Genomic DNA, 22,079 nt, shown 5'->3' with positions numbered 1-22,079 from the left:
CTGTACATTGTATATGAAAAATTGTAGAAATAATGTGAGGCCTAGAGCAATGTAATCTCCCTTCAGTGAAGATTTACATTTGTTTCTGGCAGATGGCCTGAGCACTATCAATCCTGGATTACCTCAATCCAATCAGGTGTTGAAATCATTTGAAGTTAGGCTAGCCCTCATGGAGGGTTAGGTATAGCTTTTCAGAAGGCCAACTAGGACCTTAAGGATTCACCAGAGTCCCTCCCTGTCTCTAGCCTGGATGGGTCCTGAACTCCTGTTTGGTTTGTTTTTTGTTTTTTTTTGATCAACAAGCATCAAGAATCATTTGAAACCTCAGGAACTTAATTTTAATTCAAAATTATTACCTGCTCAATCTATCAGCTCCCTCTTTTATGACTGGCAGAGGCTCCTGGGACTATAGTGGGTGTAATAATACATTGTTTTTGAAGTGGTGATGAGTATAAATGATATTGTAAGAGACCTGGAACAATTTTAATGTGATATGAACATATCTAAGATTTCAGTTGTTTTAAAAAATCACAGATATTGCTAATTCTATGTTTACATTCATAATTGAAAGAAATACTAAATTCCAATTAGAGGTTAGTAGAACTAAAGATTTGCTTTTTTTCATATCCAGTTTTGTGGAATCCCTTGAATTCAATACATGGACCCTTCTGCTAAGAATTCCTGCCCATCGGGAAAAGTGGCTCCAAATGCTGGGCTCACCTATTTGTGTTTTATCCTCCTCTTATAACTTGGCCTTGTCATTCTTCATTTGCCTTGGTGGCTTCAAACATATGTTTTTAATAATTTATCCAGTTTTTCTCAGCCAGGAGGGTTAGTCTAAATTACCTAATCTATTTTAATTGTAAGAGAAATAATTTGGGAACTTTCATTCTAGTGGAATATAATTATATTAGCAGAAGTAGAAAATATCACTGCAAGCGGTCATAAAGAAGTCTAATTTGACTTGTGGAAGACAAGTACACGTTGAAAAGCAACAAACAGGATATATATAATTAGGATAGGGCCATTTTTGTGAAAGGCTCAATTATGTTGAGATAAGAAAGGCAAAGTAAAAGACAGTATCTTGTAAACTCTGAGAAATAAAATTTACTGCCTGGTCTTCTTTTAATTTTTAAAATTTGGTAACTATTAAGTACTTACTATATGCTAATCCCTGTGCCAGACATGGTCAAGGAATTCACTTTCATTCTCAAGGGAAATAATGGCAGTTTACATCCCCCCAAAATACTGTTATACTATAATGTGGACCTACTATGTGCTAGACACCATGCTAGTGAAGGATATAAGATAAATAAGCCAATTGAGGAACTTATGAACTCAGGGAGAAAATCAGATGTAAGTATAGTTATTAAGATGCTATTAAATGAGTGCCATATAGAATTTTAGGAAACATGTTTTGGCATAAGTGGAAGGAGAGATTGATTTTGAGGAAAGCTTCACAAAAGAGGTAGTACTTCAAGTGTTCCTTGGAAGATGAATAATAGAGAATGGGAACTGAGCAGGGAGGGTATCTCTAGCCAGGGAACAGCATGAGCAAGGGCAGAGGCTTGGTATATTTAGAGAATGACAAAAGATCTATGGTCAGTCCTTTAGTCTGTTCAAGCTGCTATAATGTTGTAAACTAGGTAGCTTAAAAAGAACAAATTTATTTCTCACTGTGATGGAGACTGGAAGTTCAAAATCAAGGCTATTGCAGATTCCATTGAGACCCTCTTCCTGGTTCATAGGTGGCTGTTCTTTTACTGTATATTCTCATGGCAGAAGAGGCAAGGAACCTCCCCCTGGGCCTATTTTATAAGGGCACTAATCCATTCAGGAGGCTCCACTTTCATGACCTAATTACCTCCCAAAGGCCCCACCTCCAGATACTCTCTCATTGGGGATTAGGTTTCAACATATGAATTTTGAGGGGGACACAAATAGTTAGTCTATAACAGTGAGGTAATAGAGTCCATGAAGACATGTGAGGGATTAGAAAGGTAGTTTGGTTAGAAAAATAGTTTGGTCATAGAAATGATCTATCCTATGTTACTATTGGTAGGATGTTGGTGCCATTGACTGTGATCATCCAATTCAGAAAATATTTCTTATATACCCCTTATATGCCTGGGTTTATCACAGGTGCTGAGGAAACAATGATTAATAAGGCATGGTACCTACCTTGAGGGTACTCACAGTTAAATTAGCCAATAATTAAATTACTTGTGATTTGAACTAACTAGAGATTCAAGTGCTAAGAATAAGAATGTCCAGAGGAAGGATATCTTAATTAAGTTTGAGGGGTCAGGGAAGGTGTCACAGAGCAGGTGGCCCTTTAAGCTGAGTATTATTTTCCTGATTTAAAAAAAAAAATTCAAAGTTATACACACATACAGTTTAAAGGGTAAAATAGTTCTATAAGAGTTGTTTTTGTTTTTTTAAAATAGCATTCCTCAAACTTCATCTGTACCTGAACTTGATTTATGTGACAAGATCCTGGACCTTGGGCTGATGCTGAAATGAAATTAGACTTTGGGGTTCTAGGGAGTCAGGGTGTATTTTACATGTGGAAGGAATGTAAATTGTTGTGGCCAGAGGGCAACTGTGAGAGATTATATTTTCCAAAGATAGCTGCACCAATATTTTCTATCCTACATGCTCTTCTACAAAGTGACCTTGCCACACCCCCAATAAAAGATATAGGCTAATTTTTTACAATAATGTGTCTTGATGTGCATCTACATTCATGGTGCTAGGCTTTAACAGATCCTTTCAATCTGGAAACTCGTCTTTCAGTTCTGAGAAATTTTCTTCATTTTTTTTTTTCCTTCCTCCATTTTCTCTGTTCTTTCAAAAATGTTGTCTGTTCATAAATACACCCCTAGATATGTTTCCACCACCACCCCTCCCCCCCCCCCCAGAGAGAGGAAGGGAGAGGGGGAGAGAGAGAAATATCAATGATGAGAGAGAATCATTGATCGGCTGCCTCCTGCACACCCTCTGCTGGGGATTCTGCAATCCCAGGCACATGGCCCTGACGGGTAATTGAACCGTGATCTCTTGGTTCATGGGTCGATGCTCAACTACTGAGCACACTGGCTGGGCTAGATATGTAGTTTTATATAAATGGTGTCTTACTACACATACTGTTTTGTTTAATGAATTTTTTATATTACATAAGCAGTATATCTTTAAAGATTTATCAAATAATATGGCATTTAATATTTATCAATTAACATGGCATTTATGAATACCCAGTCATTTTATATTTGTAATCTTTAGCTTGTTTCTCAAACCTGGAAGTAGCCCACCACAAACCAAATAAAGCCTTTGTAGACTATATGTCCCAGTTTGAACTTCTGAAAATATGGTCACCATATGCTAGGGCATGAATTGGGAAATGAGCTTGATGTTTGGTGCTCTCCATTGCTCTTTATTTCTCATCCCTCCCTTCCTACATGATGACACCATGTGAAATGAAACAGAGTCTACATACTGGAGAGTAGCTTAGAATTGTAATATTATATGGAAACAATTATCTCGAATAACTTGTTATAAAAATAATATATTTATTTTGGAGTCTTAAGCCCCATGGTGATGAAACGTTTTTTTTCTTGGGAATCCAGGTCTTCTCTTTAATTATCAGCAAGACACTTTGATTTGCCTTGTGTCCTGTTGAGCACTTAGTAGAACAAGCAAATGTTAGAAATTTATTGTATTTTTCTTTAGCTGTGAATTCCATCAAACTAACCTGTTAATTGCAGTGGATGGGAACTGGAGAACTGTCATTTGGCAATTAGCAAATGGTGGTGGAGGAAAGAAAAATATCTTTTGGATATGTTTTGCTAAGGAATTTGGGGATTTAGAATTTAGTTATAAACAACTAGATTAATGTGTTTAAAAATGTTGAATCATTCTTAAATCACTCCTTGTTTTGTAACATACAACAAGATTTTACAGATAGCTAAAACAGTGGTTGGGAAATTCAGTTGTGGATTTAAAATTCCCAAAAGCATCATCCGCTAATGGGTAGGGTGTTCAGTGATAGATAAGTAAACATGAGTTAACTAGTAAACAGGGTTTAGCTAATAGAGTAAGAAGTTCTGTATCCTGTGGTTACTTCTCTGTATCTGAAGAGGGGTGTAGATTGTAGACAAGAGGTTAATTCTTTGGGGTCCGCTGTCTCTGTTATGCAAGGCTTTTAGAAAACAATAAGAACATTTAGCAGCACTAGATGGTATTCATCTGGAGTTTAGGATGCTCATATGCTCATATGTTAGGTTGTTTAAAACAAGGCAGAAAGGATTACTTTTTGCCAGCTACATCATTCCTGGCAAGAGCTTACTACTTTGTTGCTTGTTTTGTTGTTGTTGTTAACCCATTCAAGAAACTAACCTTGTATTGATTGGTTCCAGCCAAAACTTTGTCATCATTGGCCCTAAAAAGTTCGCACCTGGCCATTCAGAAAGCTTCTATCCTCAGTGATTGATACTCATCTCTGCAGGCTCCCCAAAACCCTCCTCTCTTTCTCCTGAAGCACCTTCAAGCATTTCTGCATGGCTACCCACTCTCTTCTATTATACCTCCTCCTCCTGCCTCACTGAATACTGGATTTCTCAGCTCAGAACTCTTAAGAAGGAGCTTTATTTCAGAGTAGAAAGGGGCCCCCATATGTGGCCTATTATATCCATATCAACTTGCTTACTCTTTTCAAACAGCTATTGTCTTTTAATAGGGTCCTGCCTGGCAGGGGGAGTCCTTAATTCCTGCCATATAAGAATGGGCAGCTTGAGTTACAGCAAACTGCAGTTTGGTGCTCTGATCAAAAGGCCTCTGTTGTTTTTAGTGGGTTTTTTCCCCTCCCTCTCTCTCTCTTTCTACATCCTGGGCTAATAATTCAGCACAGCAAGGTCATTACAGGCTTTGAATTGAGAGCTGAGAGTGTTAAATTACTGACCTAGAATAAAAGAGATCTGGGGGGCTCTCGAGAAAGATAAAGGGATTCCGGATAGTAAAGTGCAAGCCCAGCAACCTCACTTCTTAACAATATTATTTTGTTAATCCTCTCTGTCTCCAAAAGTCTTTTCTAGGACAAGGAAAGATCTCCTGCCAGAGAAATTAGGTTAGGAACTCAACAACATCTTCTGAGAGCCGTGGCCCAGGTGCTAGCAATTCATGGGTGCCAGTGTAGCTGTCTCGTTTGTCTCCTCCCTTGTTAATATTTTCCCTTCTTTCCCTTTGCTCCCTGAGACAAATATTTGGTCCTTTATCACATAAGTCAAATATACTTGTGATATTTCAGCTGAAAAGTTATATCCTACATGAGGATTTCAGATATGTGAAAAATATACCATTTGACCACGAAAATATCTTTAAAATATGACATTGTTTCATTAAAAACTGCTTCCATTCCATTTATACTTTGTAAATAATATTAGTCTGGTCCTCCCCTACTTTACCAAGAAAAAAAAAAATTGTCCCACTGTGAATGAATTTGACCTCTATTGGGTTTTCTGAAGAAAGTATTTCCATTTTTTTCCTTTGCCAAAACTATTATATCCCATATATTCCTTTTTACAATCATCTCTTAAAGCCAGGCACTATTCTTATCCTTTGGAAAATATTGACTTCCTTAGAAAAGTTTCCAAAATCAACTTTCACAGAACTTCTGCACAGCAAAGTAATAATAATAGCTAATAGTCCCTAAATGTGCCAGCATTATAAACATGCATTATTATCACATTTAACCTTTGGAAACCTTATGTAGTAAGTATTCCTATTATCCCTATCTATCTATCTATCTATCCATCCTACCTAATAAAACAGTAATATGCTAATTGACCATACCTTTGCTATGCCCACAGCCAATCAGGGCACTATGCAAATTAACCCAGTAAAGATGGCGGCCCCCACGCGCTGCCCCGCCCCCCATCACTGCGGGAACCGGGGCCGGCGGGAGGCGCCTGGGACTCCCGCCGCTCCCATCGCTGAGCGGCTGAGGGAACTGGGGCTGGCGGGAGGCGCTGGGGCCTCCCGCTGCTTCCATCACTGCTGGCAGCGCAGGGCGGGCAGCACCCACCCCGCGCCGCTGCCGCCCGGGGCCAAGCCCCGACCCTGAAAGAAGGCGGAAGGCGGTGGCCAGAGCCAAGGCCTGGGTCCCCAGTGCTGGCGGAAAACTGGTGCAGGCAGCCAGGTGAATGAAGGTCTATTGCACAAATCTTCATGCAACGGGCTTCTAGTCCATCTATAAAACCCTAATATGCAAATAGACCGAATGGTGGAACAACCGAACAACCGGTCACTATGACATGCGCTGACCACCAGGGGGTGCGCAGAACATGGCAGGCGTCAGCTGCAGCAGGATGGTGGAGCAGGTGAGCCGGGGCACCAGACCAAGGCAGGGTGCCGGTCACTGTCATCGGGTGAGCCTCTGGTGGTTACTGAAAATTCTTTGCTCGCATGCGCTGCAGTCCTGCCTGGCACTCACACCTCCTTCCAGTGCCTGCCCCGCTCACACCCGCTGCTGGCGCTGGAGCCGCCACTTGCACCTGCTGCTGGCGCCTGGTGCCAGCCCGATCACTCAGAAGCCTGAAGGCTTCTCCACCTCCCCCTGCTCCTGAGGGGTAATTGGGGCAGCAGCCGCTGCTCGCACCCACTGATGGCACTGGCCCCGCTCACACCTGCTGCCGGTGCTGGCCCAAATCGCTCCACACTGTCAGTGGTGTGAGCAGGGCCAGTGCTGTCAACACGTGGGAGTGGTGACAGCAGGAGCAGGGCTGCCGGCAGACAGGGCACTGGGGAATGGGGGTGGGGTGGGCCGTGGTGGGAGGGGCCAGGTGGGGGCGTGGAGGATGGGCCAAGACCTGCCCCAGTGCCCACTGCAGCCTTGCGGCCCGCAGTTCCTTTCAAGGTGCACGAATTTGTGCACTGGAGCCCTAGTTTTATGGATAAAAAATAATTGAGGCACAAAGTGGTTAAGTACCTGGCCCAAAGTCACACAGCTAGGAAGAGGTTAGATTTGCCCCAAACTAGTGCTTTTCAAACTTTAATATGCATGTGAATCATCTAGGGATCTTGTTGAAATGCAGAATCAGATTTAGCAGGTCTGGAATGGGGCCTGAAATTCTGATTTTAACAGGCTTCTAAGTGATACCAAAGCTGCTATCCTTGATCCAGACCTTTAAGTAGCAATGCTGTAGTCATTCCTGCTTCAGAACTACTCTGAAAAATGTTTTGGTTATAACTTCCAATTTCTCATTTCATCAGGCAATTCTATAAATATACATACTGGGTATTTGACACCAATAACTTTCTTTCATTTTTATTGTGCTAAAATATACATAACATAAAATTTTAACCATTTCTAAGTGTACAGTTCTACAACATTAAGTACATTCACATTCTTCTTCAGCCATCATGACCATCCATCTTTGGAACTTTTTCATCTTCCCAAAATGAAACCCTATACCCATTAAACACTAACTTCCCATTCCCTCCTCTCCCCAATCCCTGATAAACCACCATTCTGCTTTCTCTCTCTATGAATTTAACTACTCTAGGTACCTCATATAAGATACGTCTTTTTGTGACTGACTTATTTCATTTAGCATAATGTGTTCAAAGTCTATCCATATAGCATGTATTACAATTTCCTTCCTTGGTCAGGCTCAATAATATTTCATTGTATGCATGTGTCACATTTTGTTTATCTGTTCATCCATTGATAGAAACTTGGGTTACTTCCATCTTTTTGCCGTTGTGAATAATAGTGCCATCACCATGGATATACAGATACCTAAATCTCTACTTTCATTTCTTTTTATTATAAACCCAGAAGTAGAATTGCTGGAACATATGGTAATTCTACAATATCTTACTGTCTAAGGTACAAGTTTATTTCCAAGTTATTGTTTGTACTCCCCTTCCTCCCCTTTTAAAAAATGTTCCTTACTTAAAGGAAATCTTTGAAAGTTTGGCAGAAAAAGTAAATTTTCATTTTCTGTCATCTATAGCTGCTTTCTGATTTGTAGTCAGTCACAAAAGATTATTGAGAAATGTCCTTGGGTTTTTAGGAGATTGGTAGTTGGTTAAATAGCACCAAGTAGAGAATTACAGAGTGCTGATGTTCTAAAATAAATCAATATTAAGATTTATGCTACAGAGAAAGTTTTGTGTGAATGAATTTACAACTTCACCTGACAAAAACAGGTGTTTAGGGAATAGGAAGCCCTTATTAAACTTTCATTTTTTCCTTTAAGACTTCCAGCTATACCAGGATCTTCAGAAACATTATGGCACCTCTTTCTCTGAGGTCTTTAACCTAATAAAAAATTAGAGTCTCATCCGTTTACTAGAGTTTGGTGTACAATTCTGTCTACTAGCTAGAGGTTTTTTTTTCCCTCTTACATCTTTAGAAATAAAATTCTTTGTTGGAAATAAGAAAACAAATAGAAGTGACATTGAAATCTGGTGAGTTAATAAGAAAGAGATTTTAATAAAGGTATTAGGATTTTTTCCCCATCATAGACTACTTAATTATTAAGACTTCTTTAATCATGTAGTCCTAGAGCTCTCTTATTTTAGGAGTTCCTAACTAATGCAAAAAGTTGGGAAGAATGAACATGAATGTGGAAAGTAAAATAACACAAAATAGCTTTCAACAAAAGCCAGGAAAATGAGTACTTTGAAAATATATATATAATTTACCAGTAGCTCTAAACAGTAAGTATACTTGAGTACTGAAAGAAACTGCACTTATTTTCTAAAACATGAGACCTGCTATGGAGATAAAACAAAAAATAACAAAAAGGAGGTGATTCTGGAAATAATGGTAGTAACATAAGACATGATAAACAATGAAGATAGAGCATGTAATCAGCAGCCACAAGTCTGATGTATGTGGCTCTAAAAGTACAAGTCCTGCATTCCAACCACCCTTCAATTTTATGATCATTTAAAATTATGATTGAATGAAAGAAGCCCTGGCCTGTGTAGTTCAGTTTGTTGAGCATTATCCCGTGCACCGAAGGTTCAATCCCTGATGCCAGGTTGCAGGTTCGATCCCTGATGCCAGTGGGAGTGCATGCAGGAGGCAACAAATTGATGTTTCTCTCTCTCTCTCTCTCTCTCTCTCTCTCTCTCTCTCTCTCTCTCCCTCCCTCTCGTTCCTCTTTCTCTAAAATCAATAAAAATATATTAAAAAAACAAACAAATAAGAAGACTTGGCTTATGACTAAAGCATTTATATGAAGAATTTTTTAAACCTAATTCATAGCATCTTGAATAAGAACAAAGGGTGGAGGTTTAAGAATTACTTGCTGGACTTTGAACCGAGAGGGTTGATAGATACTGTATAATACCTCCATCTCTTGAATGGGGTGGTATGGAGGAAGGAATTTGTTACATTTCAGGGACCCACAAAATAGTGTTGTGTTTTAAATGAAACCTGCAGGTGATACTAATGGGAACATTTTGGAGATTCTAGTGAGAAAAAAGGATGACATAAAAGTACTTAAAAGTTATAACTATAGGCAGAAAATAGGATAGAATTTACCTAAAAATTTTGTCTGGTGCTGTATGAAGCACAGATATGCAATGGGTGGGAAAACTTGGAAGGAAATGAGTTGAAAAAACTAACGAAAACTGAAGAAATTAGATGAGAATATGATATGTAATCTGGCAGTAAAATAGATAAAAACTGTTTTTGTTTTTGAGATCTGAAGGTAGAGAGGAATCACGTTGTGGGGAAGGAATGGCAGGATCTGTCTGCAGATAACTAAAGATAGAGCTGAAGAGGAAGAAAGAAAGAACAGATGACAGGTTTACTAGTAGAGATCACAGATGAATGAACATGAGATGTAACATGTAGCAGGGTACAGAAATATTGCAACATTCTAAAGGAATATTCTTTGTCCAGAAACTTCCTATAAGACCAGGGATGTTTCCCCAGAGAAACCATGAAAACACAGCTACTCTGGATTTCAAGTGAAATTAGAGAACTCTCCTAGAAGTTCTGTTATCAAGAGCTCTGTTAGGCCTTGTAGGAATGAGACAAATTAAAGATTTGTGGTATGTTGTTTTTAAAAAATATATTACAAAAATTTAACTTAACATTGCTGAATATTTGGAATACAGAGGAAGAAATCAATTATAAGCCAAAAACTTTAATACAATTAATAAATACAGTTGTCTTTTACATTTTTAATATTTTCCTTATGCAGACCTACTTTAATGTAGTTAAAATTATAATGTAAACACACCTTTTCCTGTTTTCATGGTGTATGAAAAGTGTTTTCTAAATTGCTACATTGTCTTTTTATAATTTAAATTTCTAACATGCTATAAAGAGTATGTATGTACTAACCTTCTCCCAGTGCTCTATGCATTGATTTCACATCCGGAGGTATTTATTTGCGTTTCTATTGGAATGAGTAAACAACCTTATAAGGAGATGTTCCTTAACACTTAAAACTGCAAGGGGAAACAGATGTTAATGAATCATCTTGCTTCTCCACCGACCCTCGACCCTCGGTGGGTAAGGAAATGACATGCAATTGGGAGTTCACCATAGCATGCCAGGCCTTCAGCAATAAGTTCTGAAATGTGAAGGCATGAAAAGGGATTTTGAAACATTTTTTTAACTCTGGCAGGGAGCCAACTGAATTATAAACGAAGATGCAATGGGGAGCAGTTTACTTTCAGGAAACAGTCTGTGAGAACTAAGTCCTTTGGTTAGCTTTCTTGGTGAGAATTTGCTTGGAGATCACCCTATCTGGAAACCATCTCTTCCCCCTTAGCATCAGCCTAGGGTGGGACAAGAAGAGCTTTAAGAAGATTCTTCCTGGGATTTGGTGACAAAAGAGCACTTGGTGAAGTAACCAAGGAGAGAAAACTCAGCATTGCTTATGCTGACCATTGCAGAAGCTTTCCACAGCTTTCAGGGCCTGTCTTGTGAGTTTTTATCTTCACAATGAAGTCAAATACGATCTCACTGATGTCATGGTCTGAAAACTAGCTCTGCTACTAAGGATTACTCAGTCAGGCAGAAAAAAAAATCTTGGTATGAAATGCCAGTGCTTAAGGCTTTAGAGTGAACCGATAAGCCTCTGATGCAGTTGTTTTGCTGTGTAGAAATTATGAGTCCTGTTCACCACAGTGGCAACTCAGGTCTCACAAATTGGTTCATCTATCCTAGAAAGTGACTGAGGATTAATTAATCCCTGTTGGATTTCTTCCTAAATTTGGGACTTTTTTTTAGAAGCCAAAGGTCTTGGACATTCTACTTCTAATTTAGCCAATACTGGGAATGAGAGATGAGGATCTGAGTACTCATCTGCAATGTGGTCAGTTTCTGTTTTCTATACTTTTACACTTAGTTCTTCCTGGCCAATAGAGACCCTACAATTGGTTCACCTGATGCATATGGCAGAACCTTATTTGAAATGTACCATATTTTAAAGCCACACTTTGTCAAATTTCTCCTTGGATGTAGGACTATATTTTTCACTCACTTTTCTCTTTAATAGGTGTGTTATATGTTTAAACTATAGATAACAACAGCCCAATAGCCAGAAGTTCTTAGAAATTGAGCATTAAACGTTTGTACAGAAACTTCTTTGTAACACTATAAACAAGAAATTGGTGTAAGGCAATTCTGTCCAAGTGTGCTGTCCAAACTACTTTGGCCTTCTGCAACATAGACCAAGCTGACATGTTCTGCTAATTTCTTTCATCAAATTAACATTACCAAATTCTGTGGCAGATAGGCAATGGAAAGAAAACATTTAAGGACTTAGACTTCATCTGATTTTTACAAATAAAGAGAACAAATCCAGGGATGGTTAGTTCAGGGACTAAATCATGCCACAGGAATATATCTTTAGGGTTTGGCGACTTTCTGCAAAACAAAACTCCAGTCTGCTTATTTTGCCAATGTGTTCGAGGGAAATATGCCACAGAAGTTTTCTTTTTCTCCTACACAGACTATCTTTTCCCCTCTGTTTATAGAAGCAACAGAAGCTTACTTTAAATCATGATTCTTCCTAAGATGTTCTGGATCTTTGATCTTACTTATTTTTCAAAGGCTGATCCATATTCTGTATTTGTATCACCTTTGGTATGGCCAGTTTGTGCTACATAATTGGATATGATTTGTTCTCACATTTTGCTTCTTTGTAGATTTGTTTAGGATTCCTTGCAAATAAAGCTCCTCTCAAATAGCAGAAAACAAGCCCTGGCCAGGTAGCTCAGTTGGTTAGAGTGCCATCCCAATACACCAAGGTTTTGGGTTTAATCCCTGGTCAGGGCACATATAAGACTCAATCACTGATTGCGTAACTAAGTGGAACAACAAATCGATGTTTCTTTCTTTCTTTCCCTTCCTCTCTCAAGTCAATTAAAAATATAAAAAGAAAAGAAATCTATAAAAATAAAAATAAAAACAGCAGAAGACAACCCCAATGAGAAAATGAAATTGTATCAAGAGTTCACACTAGCACTTGGCTAGCTTGGTTCAGTGTGGAGGGAGGGTGACACTTACTTTTGGAACTATGTTAATATTTCACATAGGCAAGAAAGCTATGTATGTAATTAACAAGGATGAGGGGCCCAAAAATGGAATACAGACAGAAACAAATGAAGCAAACTGTATTTCAAATGAATAAAATAAACATACTGAAGGGAATTGGGGAGATTAAGTAATTTTTTTTTTTGTTTGTTTAATCCTCATCCAAGGATATTTTTTCCATTGCTTTTTAGAGAGTGGAAGGGAGGGAGGAAGGGGCAGAGAGAGAGGAAAACATCAATATGAGAGATACATAGATTGGTTGCCTCCTGCATGCGTCTCTACCAGAGCCAGCCAAGAATCAAACCTGGGACCTCTCAGTGAGCAGGCCAACACTAAACACTGAGCACACTGGCCAGGGTGAGACTAAGTACCTTTTGAACACCGTATTTGGACTATTTGCCCTCCCTTGGGCTAAAAACAAAAATTACTCTAAATAAGTGTTGAACCATAATTAGGAGGTTGCTTTTACACAGAGGCCTGGATTAGCAATTGCTGTACATTTTAGGATTGAGCAAATAAGTAAATATATATTATGGATAATAGGAGCTGGATGTCTCTGTGAGAAGAGGAAGTTTCATATATAAAAGGGAAAGAATAGAGGATACCTTGTAGCAATATATTGGAATTGAATCAGTGTGAACTCATGGGTTTTAATATATGTAGATAGCTAGATACATAGAAATGGAAATAAGTATGTGTGCGTTCATGCACATGGGCATGTTTGTGTAGAATGTGTGTGTATAGACCTTCATCTGTTTCTTTCTTTTTTTTTTATTTCTTTATTGATTAAGGTGTCACATATTTGTCCTCATCCCCCCATTCCCATCCCACACCCCTCCCCACAGATGCCCCAACCCCCTGTTGAACTTAACCATTGGATAGGCTCGTATGCATGCACACAAGTCCTTTGGTTGATCTCTCCCCCCTCCCCCCACCCTCCCCTATCCTCCCTCTGAGGCCCGATAGTCCCATCGATGCCTCCTTGTTTCTGGTTCTGTTCTTGTTCATCAGTCTATGTTGTTCATCATTTCCCCTAGATGAGCGAGATCATGTGTCACTAGAGATATATTTATAAGAACTGAATGTGAGACGAGCAATAATAGTTATGCTGACAGGCAACTGTATCAGTCTGTAGTGAGTTTCTTTCTGGACCAACAGTTCTTTTGAGACCCAATTTTAATGTCCACCAGTTCCTTATGTGTACATGTCAGCACTGACCCCTCAGCTCTGGATGGTGGACAAATGGTGGTAACGGAGGTCCGACTCCCTCTGGTTTGGTTTCGGCCGGACCCAGGGACACTGCTTTACCCGGACTCAGGGGCACGTGGCCTCACCCAGACCCAGGGGGCGCGTGACTTCATCTGTTTCTTAACTGTCTTCTGAGAGAGCCTAGAAGCAATGACACATTTGGAGCACAAAGCACACCCAGCACCTACCTAGATCTTGGTTTTTAAACACTGTTTTTTACTAAAAGCAACTTGGGCTTTTTGGATAAATGACTGGTTCCAAGATGGGTTAGAAAAAGAACACGATGGGCCTGGAACATCTTATTCTATCAAAAAGAAAGCAAAGTAACCAAAGAATTGTGTAGACATGTCAAAAGGACAGAAGTCAGCTTGAAGGAGCTCCCACAGCCAAATCTGGGACAATTTGAGCAACAAAATAAATAATGATAATAAAGGATCATAACCTATTGAATAAAGTAAGAATCCATGAATCCAGACTAATGTAAATAAATAAATAATGAATGGATGAGAAAGGTAAGCTCTTTTTTACCATAGAAGGTCAAATTATAAATGTAGATGAAATGACGTAACGAGGGGGAAATAGCCATCTGACAAACCCATCATAATTGTTATTGCTTCTAGGAAGAATTATTAGATACAAAATCAATAGATACTGAAACTAGTAAATGCAAGTTTGAAGAGTTGACAGTATATTTCCACAGCCTCAAAATATTTCCCCACAAGATACTTATTAAATACAACCGAATTGCTTACTCCACAGAACTTATAATCTAGTAGGGGAAATAAGTCGAGTAACTTTAAAACAAGGCAGCAAATTATGAGTTCCATTAGAGAGTTAAAAGTGAGATATGCTGGGAACTGAGCATGGGGATGGAATCATGAAGAGACTTTATGTCAAATATGGCAGATGGTCTGGAAAGATTAGAGTTTTAACAGATGGAGATAGAAAAAAGATACTTCAGATTGAAGAGAGCCAGTAAAGTTTTAAGCAATATTGCATTTTCTGCTCTTTCCTTAGAGCCATCTTATCTAAAAGAATTTTCACTGATCATATTGATCATCTATTCTTTTGGTAAAGTGATTATGATCCCCATACTGACCAGTTGCCATGCTATTCAAATGTTTCTAATTATTTTTAATTTTAGTTAAATGTGAATTTTATCAGTATGGATTACCTAAAGGCAGTAGTGTAAATAAAATTGTAAATCTTTTCATATTCAATATTATAAGTCCTTGCCCTATCAATTTGTTTTATAAAATTCTTATGTTATAATTTTGTGTAAATTTGTACCTATCTGTATTATGAGGCTCAGCCAGATTCTTTAATGCATAAATTACTCTCTAGTGTTTTTTTTAAATATATATTATTTAAAGTTACATTAAGGATATAATTTCATTATAATAAGTTCTTTTACAACCAAGATCATGATCTAGACACCAACATTTTACCCTTGTGGGGTATGATGCACACTTTGGGACTAAGTCTTTGCTGGATAGCTTCATAAATTTAGTCTAGAATGTTATCATTTTAGACTTCCTTTGCTAGAAATGTGGCCTACTCCATTTATCTGTAACAGCTCATTTGCTTTCTTTTTCATTTTCCTTTGCTCAAGACAATAAATAGCACTGCCACAAATTATGTGGTTAGTTTAACACTTTCATTGCTTTTTAAACATCTCTCATCTAATCTAATTCTTTGCCGGGTATTGGCCTCATACTTTCTCATAGTGTCTTAGAATTAGATTTCTATGCTACTTTTCTAAGAGGGAAGAAGAGTGTGTAATGAACTTTTTTATATAGCACTGTTAATAGTAACAGGAAGAGGTTTATTTTATCCTATAACATACTATACCTTAAAGACAGGTTAGACACGTCCCTCTGAACTTGGTCAGGGAAAAGAAAAATGGAATGGATGGCTCCTGACATTTTTTCCTGTTCAGTTCAGAGGTTCAGAATTTTTTTCTCTCATTAGTCAACAAATGAAAAGTGGCATTTGGAATTACCATTGTCCCTCTATTACTTGCCATCTTCATTTGAATGTCTGCTTCTCTATAACATTAACACATTTCCCATTCATGATTTACTTGTCAGGGAATTTAGGAGTTTTCTGGAACCTGAAGTCTGCCTTAGGTAGTGTTGATTACTGGATAATTGCCTATTCTTTGGTGGAATTTCAGTTTTTAGATTACACCAGGCTCTACAGCCTTTACTTCTTTGGCAGAAGAACACAAAGGCAATGGAGTATATTTTTTCCCCTTCCCCAGCCCAGCTTAAACAATGACTCACTTGGGCTCTGGGGTTTTGCTTCACACTTTAATTCAGGGGCCACTTTCTACCCTTGTTCTTCTTATTTGCTTTTAGTGTTCTATTTGGAACCTTTTATATCCTTTGGCACATGGATTTTCCTCTGAGGTTATTGTCAGAGAAGTATGCAACACCACCCCTAAACTGGAACAGACAAGCTGGTTATGTCCCATAAGCTATGTTGTTCATATGGCAGCTGATAAAGGTCAGAGAGTACAGAAAGAATATCTTTAAGGAAACATAATTCCCAAAAAGGTAGGGAGAGGAGTATGCTTCAAAAAATATGAGTGCCAATGTCAGCCAATTAAAGACTGAAAGATTTCCCTTTATGTGAAATGCTCCAGTGACTGCTAAAATTTCCTCAGGGTGTGTATGTGCGAAGGGGGGAAGTGCTCAGAGGAACTGGAACGAAACAGTTTTCAGAGGGATATGGTTTGGTGAAGAGACTTCCTTCTAGAAGGACTTGGTCTAATTTATAGTTCAGAGTCTTATTGGAGAAAAAAAATCCTTTTTCCCTTTTTGGCAGTGCTTCTGTCTGGTCTTGCTTTTTCATTCTGATTTCGACCTTCCATAACTATCCATCTAATGATGAGTTCTTGATTGTTCTCTTTGCAGCTTTAACAGTGTATGTCAAGGAACTCACATTCTCTTTCGGGAATTCAGCTTCATCCAAGCCACCCCTCACAACAGGGCATCATTCCTACGGGCCTTCTGGAAATGCTTCCGAACTGTGGGCAAAAATGGCGGTAAGTCTTCCCAAATATCTTCTTGCCTTCTTTTCTTCCTACCAAACTTTTATCTTTCTTTGTTCCTATAAATACTATTTGGGTACTAGCCAGTTTGGCTCAGTGGATAGAACGTCGGCCTGTGGACTAAAGGGTCCCGGGTTCGAATGGGATCAGGGGCACATGCCCAGGCTGCAGGCTTGATCCCCAGTAGGGGGCGTGCGGGAGGCAACGGATCGATGATTCTCATCATTGATGTTTCTATCTCTCTTCCTTTCCCATCCTCTGAAATCAATAAAAATATATATTTTAAAAATATTGTTTGGTCTCATGCTATTCAAGGTTATAGGCACACCTTACTTTTGAGGAGCTGTTCCTCTTGTGTCAGAAATACTACCTCCATTACTACCACCATCACATCACCATCACTAATGAGTGTATTAAGAGCCAAGTGAAGCTCTGCTCACTTGACATGCAGTAATTCACTTACTCTTCACAACATCTCTCTGTGGTGGATACTGTAAACTCCATTTTATAACTAATGAAACTGAGGATCAGAGGGGTTAAGTAACTTGGCAAGGTTAAACAGTAAATGCTGGGGCTGGATTCATACCCAGGCCATCTGGCTCCAGAGCCTTTGCTCTTGACAAATATTAAAATACCATGCAGTAGCCCTAGCCAGTTTGGCTCAGTGGATAGAGCGTTGGCCCAAGGACTGAAGGGTCCTGGGTTCGATTCCAGTCAAGGGCATGTACCTCGGTTTCAGGCTCAATTGAGGCCCTGGTCAGGGTGCGTGTGGGAGGCAACCAATCGATGTGTCTTTCTCACATTTGATGTTTCCTTCTGTGTCTCTCCCCCTCCCTTCCACTCTCTCTAAAAATCAGTGGGAAAATATCCTTGGGATTAACAACAACAAAACAATGCCATGCAGTAAATTCAAGGAATGATATGACTGCAAAGAAATAAACTCCTGGGTAGGGGGAGGGATGGGAATACTATTGTTAGAGAATGGAGAAAGAGTAGATTAGAGAAGGTTCTCCTGAGAACTGGCTGTTTGATCTCAGTTGGGAAGGAAGAGTGAATAGAAGTTGTACACATGGATAAAAGAGAGAAAGGCATTCTACTAGTAGGTAGAGCATGTGCTGTGGTGTAGAAGCATAAATGGAATAAAAGAAAGACTCAGGTAGTGAAAGACATTTTTTTTTGCCATAAAAAAAGAAGTTGTATTTCATTCTGTAGGCACTATATGAAGGATTATAGAAGAGTGATGTGATGATATGAGACAGTATGGAAATGGCTTAGAGGGTGAGACTAGAAGCCAGGAGCATAGCTGGCAGACTTGCAGTAGGTGAGAGAAAACAAGAGCCAAGGCAGCAGCCATAGAGATGGAAGGTGTACTTTCAGAGATAGAATCCACAGGACTTGGTGGTTTGGTTTGGCATGTAAGATGAGTGGGAAAACCAGTTATAAATTTCCGGGTAAGTGTATAGTTCTGAAGCATTAAGTGCACTCATAGTAGTTCTGGCACCATCCTGACCATCCATCTCCACAACTCTTTCATGTTCCCAAACTGAACCTTTCCACCCATTAAGCACTAACTCTCCATTTTCCCCTTCCCCTAGCCCCTGGCAGTTACTATTCTACTTTCTATCTCTATGAATTGACTACTCTAGGTGTCTCATATTAATGGAATCATATTACATTTATCCTCTTGTGAATGACTTATTTTGTTTAATATAACATCCTCAGAGTTCATGCATGTAGTGGCAAGTGTCAGAATTTTCTTCCTTTTTAGGGTTAAGTAATACTCCATTGTATGTGTATACATTTTATTTATTTACTCATCCATTGATGGATATTTGGGTTGCTTTCACATTTTGTCTAATGTGAATAATGTGATGTAAGTTTTTTAAAAGTTTATATTTCTTTGGGATACAGTTAAAAAACTTCAGCCGAAACCGGTTTGGCTCAGTGGATAGAGCGTCAGCCTGCGGACTGAAAGGTCCCAGGTTAGATTCCGGTCAAGGGCATGTGCCTTGGTTGCGGGCACATCCCCAGTGGGGGGTGTGCAGGAGGCAGCTGATCGATGTTTCTCTCTCATCCATGTTTCTAACTCTCTATCTCTCTCCCTTCCTCTCTGTAAAAAATCAATAAAAATATATTAAAAAAAAAAACTTCAGTAAGCAACAGGAAATATAGGTCAGGTTCTAGAAATATAGATTTTGGGAAATAGAGTAAAGTTGACTAAAGTAAATTTTTCATTTCACCTTACAAATCCTTGAGAGAAGAGCTATGTACACGGGAAAATGCAAGTCATTTTTGTATTTGCATATTGTTGGTTTGGCATATTCTGATTATGTTCTAAAGAAAATATTAAGGAAAACACTGGTTGAAAATGTCTTGATTGAGATTTTAAAGATCTTGGTGAGATGAAAGGCAAAAGGTATCCACTGACAGCTTCTTTTTTAAAATAGAATTAGATTCTTACATTCAGAACACTGAAACATTAAATTGCTCCAACATTTTCTGATTTAGCATCTCTACATCAAAACCTTGGTTCACATCTGTTTTTAACCATTTGTACGCCATAAGCGTCTATAGACGCAAGCGGCGGACCTTTTTAAATTAAATTCAAAATATTGTGGCAGTTAACTGGTTAAGGGCCTCTTTGTATCCCCACCTTCATATTGTGTGTTATTTAAAATTACTATTGAATACTTTTAACAGTTTCTTTAGTGATTGTAACTTAAAGTAGAGGAAGGCCTAAACTATTTCCTCATTCATTCAATTAATGATTTCTGGTAGACTTACCATGTGCCTGGCACTGGGGTGAGAGTAAGTGAACAGGTACACTCCCTGCTTCCATTGAGTATATAAGATCTCCCCATCCTGCTCTAATAGATGCTACTGCTACTTTATATTTAGCTACTGAAATTTTTTTTCTAAAACTCCTTCTACTTAGTGTCTTATTAGACCATTTCTACTATCCTAAGAAATAAGTAAGATAGGTATTATTGTGCCCATTTTATAAACAATGAAATTATGTAATTTGTATAATTGCACAATGGATTAGTAGCAAAGTTGGAAATAGAACTCAGATTTACTAATTTGCTAATGTGCTATTTCTACTATTTCTGCTACTCCAAACATATACGGCTTCTATGACATGCACCCTCTAGAGCCATCCATCTCAATTACATTCTTGTGCAAACAATCTTAATGTGCTGAGAATAGCATCATCTCCTTTACAGAATATATGTACTAGTGGGCAAAAATCAATGTGACCCAATTTTAAGTGAACTACCTCAGAAAAACTAACCCGTTGATCTCAAAATAAACAAAACTGGGAGCTGTGAATGTATAGGTGGAGTTTGTACTATTTCAACAGAACCTGTCTTTCCCAATCCTTCCCAGTCCCTTAATCGGTTAGCAAATATATATTGAATACTCTCTATATTGAAGAATGGTGCATATAGACAGCTGGTTTCTGTGAAATAGCACATGGAGATAACTATGGAAAACAGTCTTTAAATGTCCTCAGTTCTCTTCCTGCTTTAGAAGTGGGGCCTCTTCAAGAATTTATTTACTATCACAAGGGATCCATATAGCATGTGGACTCTTAGCAGATGTGGGTTTCTTTATCTTTCTTATAGCAGCTGCCATTGATTCATCCAGCTGTTGAGAGGGAGCACCTCCAAGTTCTCCTCTGTGCCATAAACATGACCTAGATTTTATGCTGGATATTTCTTGCTATGCTTCTTAATCAGACAGTTTCTGATTTCTTAAAGACCAAATGCAACATTTGTGTCTAGGTGATACTAAAATATTTGGTTAAATAGCTTTAATATATTCTCAGTTTCTTCCAGGAAACTTTAGAATATTTTTCTGTTCCAGAATGTGTCATTCCCCAATTTTAATCCAAAATGAGCAAAAACATTCAGAGGCAGGGTTCCAAAAGTAAGTATTAAGCCCCATTTTTTCAAGTAGAATGCCAAGTACCAGACTCCTATTCAGTGGAACCTCTACTATATTATTCTCCTGCAGACAACTTCCTTAGAACATCATGTACATATTATAGCATTATCAAGAGGAAATAACTGTTCTGGGAGGTAGCAAAGAAGAGCAGAGTTCTAGCAAAATATATCTAAAACTGAAGTCACTTTGTGAAAAATAAGGACCTGATCCCTTCTGAAACAGTTTATCCAAGTTTTTAGCAAGTAGAGGGATGCAATGTCATTTCTGCATATCTGAGTAGTGAATAATGCTAATTTTCCTATGTCTGAATTTCAAATAACCTCATGAAGACTATAGCGAATCTCTTGCTACTAGGCAACTTTAAACTCTTGGAAGAAAAATGTCTATTCAGCCCTAGCTGGTTTTGCTCAGTGGTTAGAGTGTTGACCTGAGGACAGAAGGGTTGCTGTTCGATTCTGGTCAAGGGCATGTACCTCTGTTTCAGGCTCTATCCCAGCCCCTGGTTGGGGTGCGTGTGGAAGGCAACTAATCGATGTGTCTCTCTCACATTAATGTTTCTCTCTCTCTGTTTCTCCCTCTCCCTTCCACTCTTTTTTTTTTTTTTAAATCAATGGGGGGGGGGGGGAATATCCTTGGGTGAAGCTTAAAAAGTCTATTCAAACAACTTTAAAATTCAACTTCTTGCTTTGGGATTTCTTTCAATGTAGAAAGATTAATCTGAATTTTTCAAGTCTGGCAAATATTGAAATTCCCTTGAAGTAAATCTCCACTTCTGTTTAGGAATATTGGCTCAAAAGTTTTTGTCCATATTTATTTTCATAGTTTATTAGAATTTTTATTTTGAACTTTGTGTTTTTACCAATGTATACATATATTTCATTTAATAAAATGATGATAGGTACCTCCTCTTCGGCCCATGAAGAAGTACCTACTAAGGGAGTTGTCCTCCTGCCATAAACAACTAGAAATCAGACAATGTCCAATGTATGAAACAGGACTGTGGCCCCTGAGAGGCAGTTGCCAAGTGATGGTACAGGAAGGAAGATCATCATGTTAAGGAGATGAGTTGAGGAGACAGAGATTTGGGTTTAGAGAAACCAAGGTGGCCAGAATTTGTAGGACAGAGTACCAGAGAGGAGGGAGTAAGTAGCTCAGTTAGTTCTGGAGAGCTTCAAGCAGATATTTGAGTCTTTGGCTATAAATTCTGCACATGTGTGGGTTGGAAAAAGAACCACCAGAAAACAGTTCCTGAAGTATTCACAG

The 22,079-nt window shown here is 38.6% G+C and overlaps 1 protein-coding gene across 3 annotated transcripts in view; it reads left to right on the top strand.

Moving 5' to 3' along the window:
• The window catches only part of CSTPP1 (centriolar satellite-associated tubulin polyglutamylase complex regulator 1), a 160,402-nt gene that overhangs the window by 56,349 nt on the left and 81,974 nt on the right, over positions 1-22,079 (top strand). For all 3 annotated transcript variants that reach the window (XM_008146754.3, XM_008146756.3, XM_008146753.3), the window contains one exon: positions 16,732-16,862. In XM_008146754.3, coding sequence (XP_008144976.1) covers positions 16,732-16,862 — 131 coding nt within the window. The remainder of the gene's footprint in view (positions 1-16,731; positions 16,863-22,079) is intronic.

Source organism: Eptesicus fuscus, chromosome 13 (genome assembly GCF_027574615.1).
Source record: "Eptesicus fuscus isolate TK198812 chromosome 13, DD_ASM_mEF_20220401, whole genome shotgun sequence".
In the NCBI taxonomy this organism is placed as follows: Eukaryota; Metazoa; Chordata; class Mammalia; order Chiroptera; family Vespertilionidae; genus Eptesicus; species Eptesicus fuscus.
Note: the sequence above shows the minus strand (reverse complement) of the source record. Positions and strands in the feature narration are given on the sequence as shown.